The 25733-nt window shown below is 37.3% G+C and overlaps 2 protein-coding genes across 2 annotated transcripts; both read right to left on the bottom strand.

The window, feature by feature from the left end:
• Positions 1-700: 700 nt before the first annotated feature.
• On the bottom strand, positions 701-1645 carry LOC144295301 (olfactory receptor 6B9-like). Its single transcript, XM_077867686.1, has one exon. It carries the CDS (start codon positions 1643-1645, stop codon positions 701-703), a length of 945 nt encoding a protein of 314 aa, XP_077723812.1.
• A 10045-nt stretch (positions 1646-11690) lies between these two features.
• OR6A2 (olfactory receptor family 6 subfamily A member 2) lies at positions 11691-12674 on the bottom strand. Its single transcript, XM_077867685.1, has one exon. The coding sequence runs from the start codon at positions 12672-12674 to the stop codon at positions 11691-11693; it is 984 nt and encodes a 327-aa protein (XP_077723811.1).
• Positions 12675-25733: the final 13059 nt, after the last annotated feature.

The raw sequence follows: 25733 nt of genomic DNA, 5'->3' as shown, positions 1-25733 counted from the left end.
AACAATATTATTAATATTAGTGGTAGTTGGTCATCACTAGCCCAATGCAATCACAAACATCATTATCACTATCGTCACTAATAACACCACCACTACCACACCGTTATCACTTATCATCACATCTACACACATCTTACTGACTAGATTGCTTGTTTCTTCCAAGCATCAATATTTGTTAACTTATGTGCCCCTAGAGCTATTATCATAGACTCCTAGATATAGAGAGAATCTAATACAGTAGATTGTGGAGCTGGAGCCCGCAGGTTCAAATAATGGCTTTGATATTTATTAACTATGCAATGTTGAACAACTTATTTAACCTCTCTATGTGTGTTTCAGTTTCCTGATCCATAAGATCAGGCAAGTAATCATGACTAATTTATAGAGGTGTTACGATAATAAAATAGTTTATTCTGTGTAAAGTGCTAATAACACCAAGTTATATATGTCAAATATTTATTTTTATTACTCTGTCATGTCAAAGTAATTTTTAAATATATACAGTATGTATTAAAATTAATTCAAGATTAAAGAAATACATAATGTGGCCTGTTTATAGTTTTAATTTTTTCCTTTCTTCCAATGCTATGATTTCTTTAAGAATGTAGATTTGTAGAATAAAACTTATAAGCAGAACCATGAAGTGTCACAGGAATGATATCCTTGCCAAGACACTGTCTCCTCCTCAAGGAGGCAAGGCTTAGCTAAACAGGAGGCACTGTCCAACCCCCATAGTCTTTTTGATAGCATTTTTAACTTCCTGGTTCCTAAGGCAGTAGATGAAAGGATTTAGCATTGGTGTGAGCACTGCATACACAGCTGAGATTAGTTTGTTGGAATTAAATGATGCAATAGCTCTGGGCCGAACATACATAAAAATCATGGCTGTATAATAAATTATGACTACAGTGAGGTGTGATGCACAGGTAGAGAAGGCTTTCTTCCTTCCTTGGGTGGAGGGTATCCGCAGAATGGTGGAGACAATGTAGACATAGGAAAGGATAGTGGTGATGAGTGGCAAGACAAGAATGATGATAGCCAAAGCAAAGTCCACTAACTCAGCTGTAGACATGTCTTTGCAAGCCAGCTTGAGAATTGGGGAGATATCACAGAAAAAGTGGTTCATGACATTGGAACCACAAAAGGCAACATGTGAAATGAAATAAACCTTGATGACAGAGACCATGAAACCACTCACATAGGAGAAAGCCACCAGCTGTACACAATAGCCTGTGGTCATAATGATTGGGTATTGGAGAGGGTGGCAGATGGCCACATAGCGGTCATAGGCCATGGCTGCCAGAAGCACACACTCTGTGCAGGCTAATGAGATAAAGAAGTAGAGCTGGGTCATGCAACCTGTGAAGGAGATGTGTCGTCTCTGCAGAAGGAATCCATCCAGCATCTTGGGAACTGTGACGGAAACATACCAGACCTCCAGAAAAGACAAGCTACTCAGGAAATAGTACATGGGTTTATGGAGGGAGGCAGTGATCCAAACAGTGAGCATGATGATAAGATTCTCTACTACCACCAGCAAGTAGACCACAAGGAAAAGGAAGAAGAGCAGGACTTGTATCCACGGGGCAGTGGGGAAGCCCACCAGGATGAACTCACTGACCAGAGTGATGTTTTTCTCCAGCATGGCTAAAAGCACTGAGAGGTACTGAAGTCTTATATAACAACACTACAAATAATGAAGATGATTATGCTATCAGACAAGAGACCAAAAGAAGTTAGTAAATCAGACTTTACTGGAAATGATTCATAAAAAAAACTTCTGTTAATACAAAGTAATCTTTAAATGTGAAAGCTTACATTTTCATCAGTTTTTTTGTTGTTCTTTTTGTGTCTGTTTTTTTTCATGAAAGTCTCCCAGAATCAAAATACACTCCCAGAAACCAATATTGCCCTGTATGTTAACTACTTAAACTTTAAATTAAAAAAAAAAAACCTTCCCACCCCTAATTCTCACTCACCTGATGAAATATTTGAATGTCACTATCCATGTCATTCCCAGGTCCTTTGTCAATGAAGATAGATAGTCTCTCCCTTGCTGGTTCCAGATCTCTGTTTAATTAGGAACTCACTGCAGAAGATTTCTTTCCTGCCTAAAGGAAATGTGAAGGATAACATCATATCAGAAGGAGTTTCAAAGTTTAATATTTGGATGATGCATTGGCTGTAGCCCTTTGATAAGCCCAGTTTCCTCAGACTTTATTTGTGGAAATAAAAAGTAGTAATTCTTGGCAAGTTCCTTACTGACTCTCCAGTTGTTTTCAGATAAAAATGGGAATATTTTCGATATCATACATAGGAGGTGCTTAATATATTGATCCAGCAATGTATTTCTTCAGCCTCATCTCTCATGATCCTCTAAATGGTTTCCATGATCCAGACATATTCAGCTAGTTTTTCTTTCCCAAACACACTAATCACTCTCACGCTTTGCTTACATTCTTTCCTCTTCCTATCTTCCAGTATTTATTGGCTGATTGAAGATTCAAAATTCCACTTAGGAGACATCTCACCAAAACTCAGTCAAATGCTTCAAAAGCATTTGCTCCCAGTGCACAACCCCTTCACATGTTGAGATTACTCTCCATTACACTACAATTTCCCAAAACTCAGGGAGATACTGGCAAAAGGGTGTAAATTTCCAGTTGTAAGATGAGTAAGCTCTGGGGATCTGATGTGCAGCAAAATGACTATAGTTAACAATACCGTATCATATACTTGAAAGTTACTGAGAGTATATCTTAAGTGTTCTCACCACGCACAGTAAGTGATAATTATGTGATGTGATGGAGATAAAACCTAAGCTTATTATGATAATAATTTCACAATATATATACATCAGATCCTCACATTGTACATCTTAAACTTACACATGTTATATGCCCTTATATCTTAATAAAATGGGGAAGGGGGGAGGCTCTGCTTTCATGAGTGCGAACACAAGGTCTAGAACACTGACTAGAAAATATATGAATATTAAATTAATATGGATTAACAAGTGAATTAATGAATCCCGTGGAGCTTTGGGATCCACAGGAAATGGATCAGGGGCAGAGGAATGTGAATTCAGGGTACTTTCCTGACAGAGAGCATCTATCTATCAGGCTATACATCTTTGGACACAGCCTCAGCTTGCATATCCAGGGCACTACCACAGCAAACATAGCCACAGGGTCTCAAAACAGTGTATTCCTGGTTTCTGGTTACTTGGTAGGTCGGGTCTGTAAATATCAGCCAGTGTCTCAGGTTCTCCTAGAGGAGTAAGGAGAAGAGAGGCAAGAGGGCATGTGGATATAGCATAAGGACAGGCAGATCTTATAATGCTGGAAGAAAGAATATTTGTGAGGTAGCCCAACTATTTTATCCTGTGGTCACAGGATATCTTTTGGAAACACATGAATGAATGTGTCTCTCTATAATATCATACTCATCTATAAAGACTGAGATCAGGTCCTGCCTTTAGAACATTGCTCACTCTTTCTGCCAAACAATTTGTGCATCATACTCTTCACATGACACAGAGGGTGAGAGGCTGATGAGGGACTCATTGGACTAGAGATCTTCTGGTCATGGTTCATAGCAAGGGACGGAAAGATGAGGCTCTGAAATACATACTATTGACACCACTACCTCCTTTCTATAGCAGCATACATCAGCAGAGCTCAGCACTGCTTGCTGGGTGGAAAGAGATTGTACCTTACCTCCAGACCTCCAACCAACACTTTCACCCCAAAGTAGTTCATTAGTAAGTGATTTCTGGCCACAGTTTTCAATGCCTTTGACCTAATTCTTTTCCTTGGGAAAAGCAACTGATCCTGGGAGCAGAAAATAGTGAGCTTTTCCATGTTCTAGTCTCAGTGGGAAGAATGTAGAGACTTTCCATCAGGGCATGTGTAACATTCCACATTCTCACCATCAGCCACAGAATTTCCCACATGTTCACCCTTGCCTACTAGTTAAGAGCATTGACTTTAGAGTCAAACAAGGCTTCTAGATGTGTCATCCTGAACAGAATATCCAACAATTATAGGCTTAAAGATCCATTGCTGTATTCTATTCATTGGATAGAATAATGTTAATAATGCCTACCTTCCTGGTTTGCTGTGAAAATAAATGCGATAATGCACAGAAAGCACTTAACACAGGAATTGGTCCATGGTTTTTCTCTATAAGTGTTAACTATTATTATATTATGTCACACTAGACGCACACATGCTACTTACATGTGTCAATATAAACACATAGACATCCATCTCTCTCCTTTAGTCATCTTTTTTCTGTTATATTCTAGGGCCAAATTTTTGAAAAGGGCTATAACATATTTGAAGAGTTCTGAGTTACAAATCACTCATACCTCTTTCTTATCCTCTCTCTAGCACATTGTTTTTATATAATCAAGCATACCCTTGTTATTTTATATTTTCCTCCACTCTTTTGCCATGGATGTACCTCTTAGTTGATTTATTTTGTTTCATGGAGAAATGAAAAATTCTCTCTTACTATTTTCCTTGTCTTCGGAACTGAAAGCATTAAGCTCTGAGGTCTCTTCTATGATATCTGAGGAAAGAAATCCTTTCATTTGTACTATAGAACTGTTTTTCCAGTCTTGCAAGTTCTTATTTTCAAGAGACAACATGGACACCAACAGACTTCTTCTGGAATAAGAAACATATCTTTTGGGTATGATCCAACACCTGAAAGATCCTACAGCTGCCCACATTTCCTCAATGTTGAGTAAACAAGTAGTGAATTTTCATTTTCCCATTCATTCTCCACAGGACCCTTTCTCTTGTCCAATCATGGCACTTGTAGCCACTTCCCCTACATCCCTCTTCATCTTCCTCTTCAAGGAGATTTCTTGAATCAAGATCATATCAATCAATGTCACCTGGAACTTTCAGCCACTCACCATGGTACAACTGCCCTCTCTTTAAGAGTGGAGGATTCTCCAGATATTTGCACTAATCATAGAAAAGCAGACTGGGTTGCATATTTTTATACTTGCTAGAGATCCACATCCTGTCTCTATTTAGACTGCTTGAAAGGTATTTCAGCATTAAGACAAGACTGGAGCTGAGGCAGGAGAATATATCTAACACTTCCCTACCTCTTGCCCATGTCTTTTTCCCAGGAGGCTCACTTGACAGTCTCTCCTGGCTCTGGGGAAACTCTGTATGCACTGCTAAGACTATGCAGGGGATTTGGGCAGGGAAGCTGAATCTTCACTTACCTACCAGTTTCTGTTTATAACTGGACCAAGTTTATTTATATCTGTGAGTAGGATGCGTCCTTTTCTCTTAGTACTATATGCATGTGATGTGACATCAAGTTATTCAAAAACCAGGATAAGAAAATTAAGTGGGTTAATAAGGTAACCAATACATTCATTTGCTTATTCACAAAGTCACAACCAGCTTTTATTGAGCTCTTATTATGGGTCGTATGCTGTGATACATATTCTTTGGAATAAAAATACATAAGTCATGGTTTCTGCCCTTCAGGAACTTGTAGTGTTCTAAATAAAATAATAAATATACACTATAATGAGCTTAGAATGTGACGTGTACCAAAAGAGAGGTACAAAGCACTCTAGGAACTCCAGTGAGGGGGTAATGCTTTCTAACTTAGAAATTTAGAAAAAGATTCATCAAGAAGTGTCATTCCAGACTCAAACAGGAAGATAGTGTGAAAGTAGTGTGATGGGGAAATATTTCTGGTTCAGCAGGAAGAAGATCTGGTTCCTAATCCAGGTTCTACCATTTTTAAGACCTTTGACTTTATAAAATTGTTTTTATTCCTCAGTTTATTCACCCATAAAATGGGATAACAATAATTCACTTGTTAATATCATATCATTAATGTTAGTTTCAAAAGTGATATGTATATGAAAACAATTCTAAAACAGCTTTATGATAACTACACAAATGTAAAATATTACCTGTGTTGGAATGTGAATCACAGCCATGATTTGATCAGAAGAAATGCGGAGAGAGGCCCTTCAGTGTAGAGACACTAGCCCAGGAAAGAATATAGAGAGAAATAAAACAATGGGATAATGAGGTGTCTGCAGTGACTAGGTCACACACAGCAACCTTGGACTCCAGGAAGCAGTCATTTGATGAACGTTTGTGAAGCACGTGCTCTGTGCTAAGAGCAGTGTGAAATGACAACTCCTGTCTGTCAAGTTATTCACAGAGGAGTTAGCCCATAGTCTCTGCTATTAATTGTTGTCAGTAACCATAACATTAGGAATCAAGTCCTAGAAATTTCGTTAGAATGAAAAGCCCAGGAAATATACTTGTGTCTCTGTGAGTAACCAAAGGTGGACAAAGGGAGTGAAGCAGAGGCCTAAAAAATGAGACATCCTACAGAAACTTTAGATCCTAGAAAGTATCTAAATTGGAATTTGATGGAGAAGGATGGATCTAGCTCTTTCCCCACTGTCTCATATTCTTTGTCTAAAGGCATATAGTGAGTTGGCACTAATTCTGGGAAGGCTGGGACCACTGGGTCCTCATGAAATGAGACTATGGAACATGAAAATCAGGGAGGGTAATTATCCTCTGAGGAATGACTCTAAGAGAAAATGAAAACACCTATGCTATATAAGCATTCTTTTTTCTGCAGTGCATGAAACTGTCCAGTCTGCATGCAAACATGCAGCAAATGGTGCTATCTGAAAGAACTGGTAGTTTTATTAGTTACTAAATGTAAAGCAAGAACTATTTATCAAACATACTCTTTCTCTTATTAATCAGCAAAATAAAGCAGCATCAATTTGAATTTCATGAGAATTAAAAATCCAGGAAAATTTAAAAAAAAGGTTTTCAGCATCAAAGCCAAATGTTTGCTGTATGTATTGACATGAGAAAAAAGGGACAACTTGCTTTTAGTATTAAGTCATTGAAATCAATCAAGGTCTATTAAATTATTTGGTATAAAAAGACTAATAATTTATTTCTCATTTAAGTAAAATTTTATTTTGGGATATTAGTATTACAGAAAAAATTTAATGATAGTAAAGAAAGTTCTCATATTCTCCTCCCCCAGTCTCAGTCTCTCCTATTATTATTACAATACATTGCCCTGTACACTTTCAAACGTAAGAAACACAAACTGGTATATTATTGTTATCTAAACTCCAGGTTTTATTCAGATTTTACATCTTTTTCCTTATTCTTTTTATGACATTGGATTCAAACTAAAATATCACATTCAATTTAGGTATTTTGTCTCTTAAATACCTTCTGATAGTTTCTCAGTCTTTACTTATATTTCATAACTACAGGGCTTTTTAAGGAAAACAGAGTTTTCAGTGCTATAGAAGAGCTGTTATTTCTAAAATGTTCTTTTCCAGAAAGTTTCTTGGATATTTTCTGACTCTGTTCAATGAGAAATGTTAGCAAATTATAAAAAGATTGGATTATAAAGTTCAAGTAAAAAAATCGATCTAAAATTCATCTGCACAATGTTGTAATAGGCAAGAAATTAAAGACCAAAACGGAGGAAGAAGACCAAAAAGAAAACAGACCACACTGTGAAGAAACTTGAAAGGCAGACAAAACAAGTTTATCAAAGGTGACGGGAACCAGTAGATATTTTTGAGCATAGAGGCCCTCTATGTTGGTCCTCATTTGTTCTGTAGATGTGAGTGACCTCTGGCCACTCTATCTCTCCTACCTGAAAGACCCAGTCTGGATCAGTACTCTTACCTCCTATAATGATCAAGGAGATTAGAGACTCTCCCAGACACTGTCCTTTAAAAAGGAAATTATCAAATAGTCACATTATCTATGTAGTATTTTCAAAGAATGGCAGACTATAAACATGGTCTGAAACAAACATGATCAAATGTAACAAGGATAATATAAAGTACTGTCTCTAGGTTTGGAGCAGAATTAATTAATCAATGGAGGATGAGGAATACTTCATCTGACAATTAATAGTTTACGTGAACAATCCTAGGTTTTATGACATCAAATTAAAAATGAACTATGAGGATCATTTAATTATGAAAATACAGTCCAAGTCAAGAGAAGTTTTGATATTGCCATAATTCACATGGACTTAAATATCTTTTCATTCATTGTTATAGAAAAATGAATATATGCAGGAAACTGCTAAACACTTTTCCTATACCTAAGATAATTGGTTTTAAATTTTGAAATCAGAATTAGAGGTGTTTTTTTTTAAACTCAAAAAATAATGCATTTTACTGTGAAAAGCTTGGAAAATAAAAAGAGCACAATGAAGAAAATCAACATCATCTTTTTACTTCCTACTAACCAGTTAACCTATAAGGAGCTAGACGGTGATGCCCAGAGGATGGCACTCCAATCACAACTGTAACCCCATTTCAGAAATTTGTTCTATGGACATAGTTGGGAGATAGGCTTTTGATGAACTTATATCTAGTCGTTATAAATATAAATTAAAATATAAATTACAATAGCATAATACAATATAAAAATAAATTATAATAAAAATACTTATAAGGTTATGTAATTGTTTTGGCACAAAAGATATGAATGTCATATTAGAATTTTTAATAAGTAGCAACTAGCAAATAATGCTTTATTTCCTTGCTAGTAGCCTTTCATACTTTATTAAGCAGCAGAAAATTATGGAAAGACAGGCTGCAACAACAGAAGACTCCCACATCTGGAGAGGAAAGCTTCTTGAAGGCTGTTGTCCTCAGGGTTCTCGTCTTGGGAGCTAAATTTCTAAAAATCATATTGAGATAACCCTGTCACCTCTGTCCAGATGAACAAAGTTGTACATTTTATTAGGTAATAAATGCTTATTTAAATAACTATTGGTAACAACACCTTTTCCACAGAATGCAATTTGTAAGAGTAAGGGCTACAGCCTCCGGCAAGAATTTCTGCTGCAAGTGGGACCGAACCATCTTTGCGCATAAATTTATCCCTCACAAAATCATTCACTGTAAGTTTTATGGCCTTCTCTGGGGCAACTCCCAATAACTGTGGCAACAGACCTCTATACAGTCCAAAGAAGCCTTCATAGCGTAGCACTTTCTTAAAACAGTCAAAGCTGTTTTTATACATAAGTTCTCCCACGAAAGAGCCAGTTGATCGTTGGTTCTGCATTCGAGTTTTTACAAGATCAATAGGATACACAGCAGTGGCTCCAACAGCTCCAGCAATAGAACCCAGACCATACCTGTAGGCTGATTCTGCAACCTGCAGGAGAATGGGTCGGGACGAGTCCACTGAGGCCTTCTGCCTCTGGGCCTCAGCCAAGTTGAAGGGCAAAGTTCCCTCTTCCAGCGGAGCAATCTCCCAGGTGATTTTCACAAATCCTTTGGAAATTGTCAAGATCCGTTTGCAAGTGGCTGGAGAGATCACCACTGGTCCCCGAGTCAGTGCCCTGTCTGTTGTAAGGGACCTGGGGTTCTTTGGGATCTACAAGGTAACTTCCCTTTTAGTTATTTATTTGATTCTGGGTTCACTTACTAAATTATAGAATGGAGTAAACTATGTAAATAAACTTCTCATTATCGGAGAAGGACAAACATTATATGTTCTCATTCATTTGGGGAATATAAATAATAGTGAAAGAGAATAGAAGGGAAGGGAGAAGAAATGGGTAGGAAATATCAGAAAGGGAGACAGAACATAAAGACTCCTAACTCTGGGAAATGAACTAGGGGTGGTGGAAGGGGAGGAGGGGGGCGGTGAATGGGTGACGGGCACTGAGGGGAGCACTTGACGGGATGAGCACTGGGTGTTATTCTGTATGTTGGCAAATTGAACACCAATAAAAAATAAATTTATTATTAAAAAAATAAACTTTAAAAAAATAAAATAAACTTCTCATTAGCATGAAAAAAAAAGAGTAAGGGCTACATTGCATAGTTACAGCTAACATTTCAGTTAATTTCCTTCTAGTCTAATTTAAACAAACAAACAAATAAAACTTCTTCTTCTTCTTCTTTCTTCTTCTTTCTTCTTCTTCTTCTTCTTCTTCTTCTTCTTCTTCTTCTTCTTCTTCTTCTTTTCTTTTTGAGATGGTCAGATTTTAGATGTGTTTCTGCAGGTAGATCCAGGATCTGCTTCATAGGTATAATATCTGTGCTATTTCACAGTATTCTTTGCTCAGAAACGCACATGCATGGGGCACCTGGGTGGCTCAGTTGGTTATGTGTCCAATTCTTGACTTAAGCTCAGGTCTTGATCTCAGGGTTATGAGTTTAAGCCGGGTGATGCTGGGCATGGAGCCTATTTAAAAAATTTTTTTAAAGCCTATGCTTAGTTTTATGCTGGGCTGTCACAATCTTTTTTAAAATTATTTTTAAAACTTGAGTACATTTGACATACAATGGTATATTAATTCCTGATGACAACATAATAATTTGACTTCTCTATATGTTACGCTACATTCACAAGTGTAGCTACCATCAGTTTTACTACATTACTATTACAGTATCATTGACTGTATTCCCAATGCTCTGCTTTTTATTCCTGTGACTTGTTCATTCCATAACTGAAAGCCTATATCTCCCACTCCTCTTCACCCATTTTGCCCATCCTGTACCCACCCTCCCTATGGCAACCACCAGTTAGTTCTCTGTACTTATAATTTTACTTTTTGTTCGTTTATTTGTTTGTGGGTTTTTTTAGGTTTCATATATGAATGAAATCATATGGTATTTGTCTTGATCTGATTTAGTTCACTTAGTCTAATGCCACTAGGTCCATCCATATTGTTGCAAATGGTACATCTCATCCTTTTAAAAGACTGATATTTCAGTGTGTATGTGTATATAAATCTATATCATATCTTCCTTATCCATTTGTAAGCCCGATACTTTTTTTGCTGTTATATAACCTGATATTTTCATGTAATATTTTTCTGTCAATAGTGCTGTGTAGATCATGTTATTTTAATACCTACATATTATTTCATTTAATGTATAAACTATAAGTTTATAGTATAATAATTCCTTAATTATGGAGACAGAAGATTGAATAAATAACTGCACTCAGTCACTAGCTCCATGTGGGCACTGACCTAGGTAAATCAGGAAATGAAGCTAGAAATCCCTGTAGTCAAAGAGGTGATATGTTTCCAACACAAAAATTCTCAGTTTCCTATATGCTTGCCTTTGTAATTCATAATAGAATAATCACCTGGGTGTCTGCTACTTCATAGGCTACAGTCAGTGGCTTGTGGCTAAAAGAAATCTTACCAGAAGTCTCCTAATACTATTCCATAAGGAAGCCTGTGGTTCCTTGAATGGCTTCCTCCTTCTGCTTTCCCTTTCTACACTTTCAGCCTCAGAATTAAAGCAAAGAGCAAATCCAGGAAAGGTCATTTAGAGAGATACGAGTTCTGCACTTGTTTGCTTATTTAAATATTGAAGGGCAATCAATCTTCTCCTCAGATTCAATCCTTTCCACCCCACCAGGATGATTATTCATGAACCTGTTCTATGCAAATTATAATAAAGCAGATAACATGGGAATTTCTAGCATGTATTTACAGTGCTGTCCTGCAGAAATCCAGGTGCCAGCTTGCAATCTATCCCTCTTCTTCCTCCTCCTGGATTAGTTCCTTGATGGTGCTTTTGAACCCTAGTCCCTAATTTAGGCCATAAGAGCTTCTCTGGACTTCATAGAAGATATAGATTCCAAGTTTAAGAGCATTTTCTATCCACCTCTACTAGCTTTCCTGTGCTTAGTATCCTGGCCCTGGTAGAGGTGCAGAGTGCGGCGTAGGGCTCTCTTCACCTCTTGATTGCGCAAGCAGTAAATGATAGGGTTAAGCAATGGTACAATGACAGCATAGAGTACAGAAACTAGCTTGTTGGTGTCAAAAGCTGAGAGTGCCTTTGGCCGGGCGTAGATGAAGATACTGGCTGCATAGAAGATGATCACAACAGTAAGGTGAGAGGCACAGGTGGAAAAGGCTTTATGGCGCCCAGCAGCTGAAGGAATGCGCACTACAGCACCAGTGATGGCCATGTAGGAGGCCCCAGTGACAGAGAGTGGCCCCAGCAGGATAAAAATGGCCAGAACAAAGTCTGTAAGCTCTGCTGTTGACATGTCAGTGCATGAAAGATTGAGCAATGGGGAGACATCACAGAAAAAGTGGTTGATGATGTTGGGTCCACAGTAGGAGAGGCGAGAAATGAGAAAAACTTTGACCATGGAGATGCCAAAGCCTCCAGTCCAGGAGCCAGTTGCTAGCTGCACACACAGCCGGCCACTGACAATGACACCATAGTGGAGAGGATGACAGATGGCCACATAACGATCATAGGCCATAACAGCAAGAAGGACACACTCAGTGCAGCCCAGTCCCAGGAAAAAGTAGAGCTGTGTCATGCAGCCCTCAAAGGAGATTAGCTGTCCATGGCTCTGTTTTGACCCAACAAAGCCAGCTAACATCTTCGGAATAGTGACAGTAACATACCATATCTCCAAGAAGGACATATTCGCCAGAAAAAAGTACATGGGTTTGTGAAGGGTGGGATGGCTCCTAATTGCCACAATGATGAGTGTATTTTCAGTCAGCACCAACACATAGGCTAGCAGAGAAAGGGCAAATAAAAGTGCCCGCAGTGGTGCAGGAGCTGGGAAGCCCAGCAACACAAACTCACTTACCCTTCCACTCTGGTTGCTCTGCTCCATGGTGTCAGTCTTACCCACTGCTTTTTAGGAGAGAGAACAGAGGATCTTCAGGAGGCAACAGCAAGAACCCAGCTTTTCTCTTGGTGGGTTTATATTGACAGAATGTATGGAACACATGTAATTCATCACTGAACTGAAGCCATCACTTTCTTCTGTAATATGGAAATGAGCTAAGACAAAAGTGAACAAAAAGTAAACTGCTTCATTTGGGGATAGGATAAGAGTCTGTTATGGCCCTTGGAGAAGCATATACTGATAAATACTTGTAAAAGTGATACTAGTTCCTGAAAAATATAGATCAAAACCAAATATACGAAGAGAGTCTAGGTTGCCCTATAGTGAGAGTTGGTTTGTGAACTAGATTGTGACTCTATTTTGAGGAAATGAGTTACAGTGGAGGAGTAACAATAATGTATAACCCAATTGAGTATTTACTATACATTGATAATGTGAGCACTGTTTTAAAATATTTGTAGATTTTAATTCACTCTTCAGAAGAACCCTGTGAGTTAGTATTATTATTAACCCCACTTAATACCTAAGAAAACTGAAGCATAAGGAGATTAAGTAACTTGTTCCAGGTCACATGAATAGTAAGAGATGGAACCAGGAAGTCAGGACCTCAGAAGTTAAAAAATATTGAGGCAATATGAAGGAGGGGCTGTAAGGTACATCCTGGATTTACACCTAGGGGAGAGAATCTTTAGAGCCCAGCTACAGAAGTGACTCCATACTACAAGAAAGAGGGAATAAACTAGAACCTAAGAAAGTCACAGCATCTGTAGAAAGAAAGTTCTATGTAACCTAGCACTTAAGAGGAGGACTTGGGACCCATCTAGAAATTATATTAGAAAGCGGATTCTGGATGGCAGAAGAACTGTGAATGAGCTCTGAAAGTTGTGCTCCCTCCCTTGGAATGAGAGTAGAATACCTTCCTTTAGTATTGTTAAAATTTAAACTGAGGCATATTAAAATTTTTAAGGGTTTATTTGCAACATTGATTTAAATTGGGCAGCACCAAACTGAGAGTGGTAAAGTGGGATCTACTGAAAGAAGCTGATGAGCTTCTAAAAACAAAGTATGGGCATTATTTGATTGGCTATAGTTTAAGTAGTCGCCTTATTTGGGACAGTTTCATTGGCATTTGTGATTGGTTGTTCTTAAATTTTATTTTCTTGGTTATGAGCACATTTGTAATTGACTCTAGCTTAAGTTTTGGTTTGCTTAAGTAGGCAACCAAGGCAGAAGAACCTTCTCAATCTAATGCCCTCCTTGTTTAAATATTTTGCCGGTAACAAGACCAATATAAAACATACATGTGGGCACTGGGTGGCGCTGTCGGTTAAGCATCTGCCTTTGGCTTAGGTCCTGATCCCAGGATCCTGGGGTAGAGCCTCACCGCAGGCTTCTTGCTCCGCAGAGCGCCTGTTTATCCCTCTCCCTCTGCCTGCTGCTCCCCTCTGCTTGTGCTTTCTCTCTGTGCCAAATAAATAAATAAAATCTTTTTTTAAAAAGTATACATATAATACTCTATTTACCTTGGTATCAAAAATAAAATTTGCTCTTTCAAAACTTCTTCTGGATTTGATGTGAAACAGAAATGGACATATTCAGTTGGAATGAAGAAAGGGTTACTGTCCCCCTAGTGACAGTCTCTACATGGTCATAGCATTGGAAGGGAATGCAGAGATTAGAAAGAATAGGAGAGAATCAGCTAAACACCAGCGTGGTATTTCCCCTCAGCTATTTCCTTACTTTTTAGTCTCAGGCCTGTTGCTCTGAGGTTAGCAGGGGCAGAATGTGCTCACATATCAAACTTTAACATGCTAATGATTTTTTTCTAGATTTATTGAGATATAATTGGCATATAACATTGTATAAGGTATGTGACAATTTGATGCAAGTATATATTGCAAAATGTTTACCACAATGTTTACCTTACACAATTACCATTTTGTTGTTGTTATGACGAGAACACTAAGGCTCTACTGTCATAGCCACCTTCAAGTAAACAATACAGTATTGTTAATTATAGTGGCCATGCTTTCCATTAAAGTCTCGGAACCTATTTATCTTATTTTTTTTTAATTTTTTTATGATAGTCACAGAGAGAGAGAGAGAGAGAGAGAGGCAGAGGGAGAAGCAGGCTCCATGCACTGGGAGCCCGACGTGGGATTCGATTCCAGGTCTCCAGGATCGCGCCCTGGGCCAAAGGCAGGCGCTAAACCGCTGTGCCACCCAGGGATCCCCCTATTCATCTTATAACTGAAAGTTTGTACCCATTGACCAATATCTCCTTTCCTCTACTCCCCAGCCCCTGGCAACCACCATTCTAACTCTACTCTATATCTATGAATAGCCAAATATGGAAACAACCTAAGCATTAATCAATGGATGAGTGGATAAAGAAAATGTGATATATATGTATATGTATATAATACACATGTAAAATGTGATATATATGTATATAATCTACATGTATACATATACATACTATATGTAAAATACAATAGTATTCAGTCATAAAAAAGAAGGAAATCCTAACATTTGTGACAATATGGATGGATCTTGAAAGCATTTTGCTAGGTGAAATAAGCGAGACAGAAAAAGACAAATACTACATATCTCACTTATATATGGAATCTAAAGACATCAAACCTGTTAATGATTTTATGATTTTATACTTGAGTTTCTCTTCTCTTTATGTTTGCCGTCAGTGCTTGACCATTACTAAGAACTTTAGCCCTTGGTATTTCTCTAAGTATTAAAGTACTTTAATGCAACTATGAAATGCCCATATTCCTGGCTTGCATTTTCCATCACTCCCTTCTTTGACATCCAAACTCAAAGTTTTAATTATTTTAAAATTCATGATGGATCAACTGTGTTCCAGGCCACAGACTCAGATATCTGACACATAAAAGATAAATAAATAAGATACTTACTAAGTCTTAAAGTAGCTTATAATCTAGCAGTAGGGATGTATCTTCATCTTCTCATCCTTGAAAGTTTTAACTGCTATGTCTACCCCTATACTATATACCAGATTCATAAAAGGAACCTCAAAATTACAATTATCATTCATATCCTTACCCTTGATCCTTTCTCCTTATAACTGCCTATATACCATTTATTGTGCATTTGACCCTCTTGGCCTCAGACTCTTTGCTGATACTTTAATCTTCTCTATCCTTTATCCTTTAGCGTGCTTTGCATGCTAAAAAGAAGAAGAGAAGAAAGAAGAAGAAGAAGAAAAGAAGAAGAAGAAGAAGAAGAAGAAGAAGAAGAAGGAGGAGGAGGAGGAGGAGGAGGAGGAGGAGGAGGAGGAGGAGGAGGAGGAGGGGGAGGGGGAGGGGGAGGGGGAGGGGGAGGAGGAGGAGGAGGAGGAGGAGGAAGAGGAGAAAAAGAAGCCTTTCACACATGAACTCCTAATTCTATCACTGCCTATAGTCTCTCCCTGAAACTCAACTCTGACCATTTCACTTCCCTACTTAAAATTCTTCCATAGTATCCCACTGCCTATACAATAATGTGCAAGCTTTTTAACAGGGCATATAAGTACTTCATGATATGCCATTACTATTGCCAAAACCTCATCTCTTGCCCACATTGTATTTTATACCTTGAAGCTCCTGGCATACAATGTGACTATCACTCTGTACTTTTGCTCATGTTGCAGTCTCCGTGAGGGTAGCTAACTCCTAATTAACCTTCATATCTTTTTGCTCATGGGGCATCTCCACATTGAAGAGCAATTGTCCTTTCCTTTCCCTGACACTGGTTTGGTGAAGTTCAACTCATTACTGTTTTCATTAGAGCCTGTGAAAGACCCATTAGGTCTTATTTTACTAGCTATATCACTGCTACTATTACTCAGGTGGACAAAAAGGAGGAACTTTATGCCAAAGTGCCCTATATGTCCTTTATGGTGTATCCAGGAGTCGATATAATTCTCTTGATGTCATATGAATTCCTTAAATACAAAATATCTAGAAAAACATTTTCTAAGCCTGTTATTCTTTTATCACAATCAATAACATTAGTTTCCATACAGTCACCTATACTAGAGATCTGAAAGTTTCCCATGTCTTCTCTACCTACTCTCCCTAGCCAAATCCATATCTCACCTACAACTAATCCAAGTTCTATTTCAATTTCTTCTTTTTTTATTTTAAAGATTTTATTTATTTATTCATGAAAGACACAGAGAGAAGGCAGAGACACAGACAGAGGGAGAAGCAGGCTCCTCCCAGGGAGCCCAATGTGGGACTTGATCCCGGAACTCCTGAATCATGCCCTGAGCCGGAGGCACAACCTCTGAGCCACCCAGGCATCCCTCAACTTCTTTAATTATCTCCCATGTCTGTCCCTTTCTCTTGTCCTATTTCTAGTCCCTTCTCCCTAATCCCTTATGCCCACCAGGTCCTTGTTTTTTCTCAATTTAGCTATTTCAATAGCCTATTATTTGATCTTTCTTCCTCCAACCTCAACCCTCATCAATCTAACTGCCATTTATGTCTAGAATGAAATTTTACACAGAAATCTAACCATATTGTTGACCCCAAATACATCCAATTTGAGGAAAATACATGATAACTCCCCCAAAATATATTTATTAACTGTCCTACAATAATATAGTCATTGCCCACTATTTCTGTTTTTCTAAATATGTCATGATATTCTCTAACTTTGTGATTTGCATATAGCCTTCTTTCTGTCAAAAACACCCAACCCTGCTCCTAGAAATTCTTATCATTCATGTTTCAGTTTGCTAGTTATCATGCTCCAAAACTACTCATATTTCTAGACATAGATTATTTACTGATATTTATGTCTCTCTTTTGACAATAGGTCTTATTACAGGCTCCGCTTTAGTAACTGATTAGTAAAGGTATTAGAATGGTTATATGGATGGATGTGGAAATGGAGAAAGGTATAATATGGGCAGAGCTGATGAGATGCAGGTGATAGGAATGGCATATAAAGAAGTAAAAAAAGGAATTGGTTGGAAATTATAAGGAGTAGGGAATTTAAATGGGTTACTAGAAAATTTGACAGTTGGAATAATATGTAAGGAAAACAAGTATTGAATGTAGACAAATGAATAAATTTTCAGGGACCAGATAAAATATAAGGAAGTTAGATTAAATACATGAAATTAGAACTTCTGTAGTTATCTAGATGATATTTGGTTAGGATAAATTTGCTATATAGACCATAGATCCAATGAAAGAATATTTGGTGAAGATATCTATAATATAGAAAGAATCTCCTATGAATGGAGGATTACAAAAAATGTAGGGAGGCCAAGCAGAGTATGAATAAATGAAGAAACCAGCTATGAGTTAAATTGATGTAGAAAGCAATATTAGTTTGAGTATTAGGATGGGCCAGATGTGGAAAATGCTGATATGAATTTGGGTTTTATTAGGTGTAGAGAGTAACATGAAGAAGTGTGTATTGGACAGAAAGAAAATATGGGGAAATTGACCACTTGAATAGAAATGAAGCAGATAATAGAATACACTCACTTTATTCAGATGTCTTTGACTCAGGATCCTCCTAAGATGACCAGGCTAGTTAGAAAAAGACTTACAAAATGTGTATAAAAGAAAATTGATGCATCAGGACAAAGAAAGATGGTATAGAAACTCCATCTTCTCTTTCTCCCATGATCAGAGAATGTAGCCACATCAGGAAAGATTCTTTTATGCTGCACCTCCCTCCTACAGTCTCCCTTTTGCCCTCCTCCTTCTGATGCTTTGGGATGGCTTTGATGCAGAAACCCATGAGACCAAAAGAGATACAAGAGAAAAAAAGACTGGGACAGGCAAAAGATATTTGTTTGGGAAACTTAGGAAATAGAAGTTTATCAGGAAAGCTACATGAAGGAGAAAGTGTCACAATACCCTTACAACTGCATGGTTTCTCCCTTGCCTTCTTCCTTGTCAGTCTTCACTTCTTTCTATCATGCCACATTCCTGTTCAAAGAAAACCCTTTAGCTTTGGGCCAGGCCAATCTGGGTTCATATTCTAGCTCACTCATGAAATCTTAGACAATTTAACATCTTTGAGCCTTAGATTACTAATCTATAAGGTGGAATTAATGTACCCCACAGAGTTGCTGAGAAGAGTTAATGTTATGAGATATACAGAGTGTTTGAAACATTACAGGTACTCAACGATGCTAGACTGTTTCTTCCTCTATCTTCTGAAACGATGTGGGTAACATTTCTTAATTCCATGATGTCATAGAAGTTAAGGTTAGTTAAGGTTTCTGAGTTTTAGTTTCATGTTTGTAGTTGATACTTTGTTTAATCTAAGGTTAAAATCAGTTTATTTTCCATAAAATGACAATTATATATATGTTATATATATGTTATATATAAATGACATATATAATAAAATGATATATATATATATATATATATATATATATATATATATATATGGCACAGTCTCAGTCCATAGTAAGCAGTATAAGTAGAGATTAATAATGTGGGCTCCAGGGGCACCTGGGTGACTCTGTTGGTTAAGCATCTGCCTTCAGCTCAGCTCATGATCTCAGGGTCCTGGGATCAAGCCCTGAGTTGGATTCTCTGCTCATCAGGGAGCCCAGTTCTACCTTTCATTCTGCCCCTCTCTACCACTCATGATCTCTCTCAAATAAATAAAATCTTTAAAAAAAGATACTGTGTGCTCCACAGTCATACCACTTCTGTTTAACTATGTAACCTCGGGAAAATTATTTAACCTCTGTGTATCTCCATTTTCTTATCTGTAAAATGGGAATAATCCTAATAATCTCACAGAGTTGTAAAGATTTAATATATGGATGAGTGTTTCTTTGAACAGTACCTGGAGTGTGGTATTTTTCTATAAATGTTAGCTAGAGTTTAAGAAATAGTTGTTAAATTTGAGTCTCTTGTGACTAGAGAGAAATTATTAGTGAGAATATTAAAGATAGAAGAGTCTTTGAGATTTAGGATTTAAGAGGGAGTCTCATAAATAATTGGGAGGAAACAGTTCTCAGAATTTAAATAATCAATATAAAATGAGTATGATTTGGCAGTTATCATTGTCTGGATCAATGTGTTACTCATAAGCCTCTACTGATTCCATGATAGGAACAAACAAAGCTCAGTGCTCCAGAAAGGGAAAAGATTCTGAGGAATTCATGGGGAAGTGATCAAGCCAGAATAAAATTATGCAGTGATGAGGAGGGGTAGAACATAAAATAATATATGCAAATGTCCCTATAATACAAATATTATATGGTCTCATTCATTTGGGGAATATAAAAAATAGTGAAAGGGAATAAAGGGGAAAGGAGAAAAAATAAGTGGGAAATATCAGAAAGGGAGACAGAACATGAGAGACTCCTAACTCTGTGAAACGAACTAGGGGTGGTGGAAGGGGAGGTGGGTGGGGGGTGGGGTTGACTGGGTGACGGGCACTGAGGTGGGCACTTGACAGGATGAGCACTGGGTGTTATTTTATATGTTGGCAAATTGAACACTAATAAAAAATAAATTTATAAAAAAAATAAAATGTGAGCAAGACAGCACAACCCAGAAAAAAGCATAATTTTGTGTAAAATCATATGCCATAGACATGATAGTAAGTCTTATTTTGAATAAATGAAAAATATGTATGTATATAAATGTTATTAACATGCTGTACAATGAGTTGTAAAATCATCAAAGCCAGCAGCTTGTTGAATTAGCATCAATTTGATATAGTGGAATTATATAAATAGGGAATTTTGGCAAAAATTTAGATGTATTGAGGTTAATGTCAGTTTGCCTTTGTCGATTATTACTAATCAACAGACCACATCAATAGGCTAAATGAAAAAAACCAGAATCATTTCAATATATGTACTATTTAATTTACTTGATAAATTCAATATTCAGAAGGATAGAGGGACTACATCCTTAAGATAAAAAAATATATAGGTCCAGATTCTTTGATCCAAAACAAATGGGGCACTTGAATTTTTCAGATTTTAGAAAGGTAATATGCCGCATGCACCATACATTTCCTAACACCTTCAGAGATGTCTGAAACATTTTTAGCAGCATCCCATAATCTAACACATTAATATCTCTACAGCAAAATATATAACTATTTCTACAGTGTGGAATAAAGAAAGACAATAAAAACAATCCCATGTCAGTTCATAATATGTTTGCCATCTAATGAGTTTAGACCCAAGCTTAAGGGTAATGGTTTCCAAAGCTGCTTGGAGTTTCGAATTGCAGGTAATGGCTATGGAATCTGTATCTATTTAAAAACAAATGCATATATCAAATGGGGAAGATATTAGATATGTTCTTGTTATAGAAAAGATAGCAAAATATTCTTTATACCCATTATTTCATATTGCTTTGGCAGTTTTTGTCAATATAATTCAACTTGAGAGAAATGAATAATACATATATAAAGGTAGATGTAGGAGCACCTGGGTGGCTCAGTGGTTGAACATCTCTCTTTGGTTCAGTGCGTGATCCCAGGGTCCTGGGATAAAGTCTCACATCAGGCTCCCTGCAGGGGGCCTGCTTCTCCCTCTGCCTATGTCTCTGCCTCTCTCTGTGTGTCTCTATGAATAAGTAAAATCTTTAAAATAAATAAACAAAAGGTAGATGCAGAAATATTTGCATATATGATTATGTTCATGAAAAATAAGAGTACTACATAAAAATTCCATGTACCCCTTGCCCAGTTTCTCACAAAGGTAATACGTTACAAACTATAGTACATTAATCACTAACAGGGTGTTGACATGGATGGAGGCAGGATACAGAATAGCTTCATCACAATGATCCTCATGTTGCCCTTTTATTGGCAAATCCATTTCTCTCCTTTCCGCATCCTTCCCTTAGGGTCCTAGCAAGCACTGTATTTTCTCCATTTCTATACTTTGTCATTTCAGAAGTGCTATATAACTGGAATTATTAGGAATTGGCTTTTTTCACTGAGAATAATTCTCTGGAGGTTCATCTAGGTTGTCTGTATCAATAATTCCCACTTTTCTTTTTTATTGCTGAGCAGTATTCCATGCTATGGATGTTCCTCTGTTTGTTTAGAAACATACCAGTTGAAGGACATCTGTGTTGGTTCCACTTTAGGCTACTATGAATAAAGCTGCGACAAATATGTGTACATAGTTTTCATTTCTTGAGGAAAAAAAGCACAGAAATGTAATTTTGTTTAGTTATTGTTGTTTTTGAGTTGTTGTTGTTGTTAAGAAGGTGGGGAGAGACAGAGGGAGAAGGAAAGAAAGAGATCATTTTAAGCAGTCTCCATGACCAGCACAGAACCCAACATGGAATTCAGTCTCAGAGCACTGAGATCATGACCTGAGCTGAAGTCAAGAGTCTGACACTTAACTGAGCCACCCAAGTGCCCCTGCATGTTTAGTTTCTTAAGAAATTGCAAGCTGTTTTCCAAAATGGATATATCATTTTACATGACCCGCAGAAATGTGTAAAGAAATAGTTTCTTTATATTCTTGCCATCATTTGGTGCTGTCACTATTTTTCATTTTAATGTTTATGATAGATGTGTAGTGATATATTATTGGGATTCAATCTGAATTTCTCCCATAGCTAATGAAATTAAACATCTTACATGTATTTGCCACCAGTATATTGCCTCAGTGAAATATCTCTTGGTATCTTTTGCCTATTTTCTACCGGGTTGATGTTACTGTTTTTAAACTGGAGTTTTCAGAGTTTATTATATACTCTAGAGCCTAGTTTTGTTTGTAAATACATTATTCCAATCCACTTCTTCTTCTCTGAGCTTCTTTTTTTTTAATTTGTAAAGATTTTATTTATTTATTCATGACAGACACAGAGCGAGGGAGAGAGAGAGGCAGAGACACAGGCAGAGGGAGAAGCAGGCTCCATGCAGGGAGCCCGACGTGGGACTCGATCCTGGGTTTTCCGGATCCGGCCCTGGGCTGAAGGCGGCACTAAACCGCTGAGCCACACGGGCTGCCCTCTTTTTTAAAAAAAATTTAAATTCATTAGCCAACACATAGTACATTAATAGTTGCAGATGTAGAGTTCAGTTATTCATCAGTTGGATATAACACCCAGTGCTCATCACATCGTGTACCTTCCTCAATACTCATCACCCAGTTACCCCATCCCCCCACCTCCCTTCCAACAAACCTCAGTCTGTTTCCCATAGTTAAGAGTCTCTCATGGTTGGTCTCCCTTTCTGATTTCTTCCTATTCAGTGTTCCCTCCCTTCCCCTATGATCCTCTATCCTGTTCCTTTTCTCTTTTTTACTATCCTGTTTCTTATTTTTCATATATGTGTGAACCTGTAGGATATTTGTCTTTCTCTTATTGACTTATTTCACTTAGCACAATACACTCCAGTTCTATCCACATCAATGTATATGGTAAGATTACATCCTTTTTGATGGCAGAATAATATTCCATTCATCTGTCAATGGACATCTGGGCTCTTTCCACCATTTCACTATAATGGACATTGCTACTGTAAACATTGGGGTGCAGGTACCCCTTGGTATCACTACATTTGTATCTTTGGGATAAATACCTAAGTAGTGAAATTGCTGAGTCATAGGGTAGCTCTATTTTTAACTTCTTGAGAAACCTCCATACTGCTTTCCAGAGCGGCAGTACCAACTTGCATTCCCGTCAAGAGTGTAAGAGGGAGCCATCTTTTGAGCCTCTTAACAGTCTTTCATAGAGAAAACCTTTTTAATATTGAAGAAGTTTGTATCAATTATTCTTTTATGAATTATTTGAGGGTGTGAATCTAAGAAGTTTTTATTTTACCTTAGTTCTCAAAGATTCTCCTATTTTTTTTCCTCAGAGTTTTATAGTTTAATATTTTGCATTTAACTCCAGGTTCTATCTTGAGAATTTTTGTATAAGGTGTGAGACTTGGGTCAAGGTTAATGTTTTTCATCCATAGATGCTCAAATGTTCCAGCACCATGTATTATAAAGGCTTTCTTTTCTCTATTGAAATACTCTTGCACATTTTACAAAATTAATGAGCAAATGTTTATGGGTCTATTTTTTTAAAGATTTTTAATTTCTTTATTAGAGACATTTATGGGCCTATTTTTAGATTCTTTTTCTGTTTCATTGATCTATATGTCTATTCCTCCATAAATTACAGAACCTTGATTACTATAGTTTACATGATAGAGGTGTTAGCTAATGATATCATGGTAATTACAGTGAAATATATAAATGTATCAAGTCAGCATATTGTACACCTGAGACTTATAGGATCTTTTTTTTATAATAAATTTATTTTTATTGGTGTTCAATTTGCCAACATACAGAATAACACCCAGTGCTCATTCCGTCAGGTGCCCCCCTCAGTGCCCATCAACCATTCACCCCCAGCCCCCGCCCTCCTCCCCTTCCACCACCCCTAGTTCGTTTCCCAGAGTTAGGAGTCTTTATGTTCTGTCTCCCTTTCTGATATTATATGTCTATTATATCTCAGTTTTTTAAACAAAAACTGAAGAGAAGAAAATTATCTTATATTTATCCATGCTTTTGCTTACTGTGTTCTTCCTTCCTTATTTGAAACTTCTTTTCATTTCCTTTCAGTTTAGAGAACTTCTCATACCCGTTATTTAAGGGTATGTCTGCTGGTAACATATACTCTTAGTTTCCCTTCATCTGAGTGTCTATCCCCCTCATTCTAGAAAGATATTTTCACTGGATATTGGAATCAAAGTTGACTGTTTTTCTTCAGCATTTGAAAGCTAGAGTGCTCCTTCTTTCTAACCACCATGGTTTCTGATGAGAAATTTTCTGTCATTCAATTTTTTTCTCCTGTAAACAAGGTGATTCTCCCTACTGCTTTCAAGAGTTTTTCTTTTAATTTTCAGTGTTCAAGAATTTATCTCTCGTATGGCTTGTGGATATCATTGGGTTTATTCTGTTTAGAGTTCACTCAAGTTCTTGAAACTGTAGATTTCTCTTTTTCCAAATTGGGGATTTTCAGCTACTACTTGAGTACTTTTCAGCCCCAATCAAGAGATTGCTCCTGTCCTTCCTGGACTCTGATAACCTATCAGGAATTTTGTTATAAACTCACCATTCCTCTCCATTCTTTCTTCCCCCCCCATCTGATATTGAGTCCATCACTGAATTTTCTTATTTCCTTATATTTTTAACTCTAAGATTTCAATTTGTATCTCCTTTACATGTTCTATTTCATTGCTGAGACTATTTTTCAATTGTTTTAAGTGTGTTCATAATTCCTCATTATACTGGCTACTCTAAAATCTTTTCTCATAATTATAACATTTCTGTAATCTCAGAATTGGCATCCTTGATTGTTTTTATCATTCAGTTTGAGATCTTCCTGTTTCTTGATATGATGAGTAATTTTCTTTTGAAACCAGAATGCATTGGGTATTCTCTTATGAGACTTGCATTTGATTTAAACCTGCTTTAGCTTGTTTCCTCTGACATTTCTCCTACATGAGAGGGACAGGCATGGCCTTATTATTGCCAAGTGTGGGTAGAATTTTTAATTCATTATTCACTCTCCACTGACATCCAAATGTGGAGCTTCTCATTACTGCTGGGCAAGAATGGGAAGTCTAGCTACCTATTATTCCACTGACACCTTCCCAGGAGGAGTAATGAGTGCCTTAGTTACTGCTCCTTATATGGCCTCTACTGATACTACAATGGTTGGCCTCATTACTGCTGGATGGTGGCCAAAGTCCTGACTCTCTTCTAGGTATCTTCTGATATAACTTCAGAAGGGAGAGGGGCACCTTATTACTGCTGGATGGGAATAGAAGTCCAAACTCTCCACTGACATCTGGTGGCAGTGAAGCAAAGGAGCTTACCACCTCCCAATGGGGATGGAATTCCTGGATTCTTACTCAACTAGTGAGGGTGGAAGTGTAGACTCCCCACTCAACCTTTGCTAGTATGGGTAGGGATAGGACCACAGTTTCTTCTATTGTATTAGGCTGAAGTAGATTGATCACTGTCTAAAACATTCTATCTTGCTAGTTTGTCCCTTTCCTGGTTAT

This window comes from Canis aureus, chromosome 23 (assembly GCF_053574225.1).
Source record: "Canis aureus isolate CA01 chromosome 23, VMU_Caureus_v.1.0, whole genome shotgun sequence".
Taxonomy (NCBI): Eukaryota; Metazoa; Chordata; class Mammalia; order Carnivora; family Canidae; genus Canis; species Canis aureus.
The sequence above is the reverse complement of the archived record's forward strand: the minus strand, read 5'-3'. Positions and strand labels throughout refer to the sequence as shown.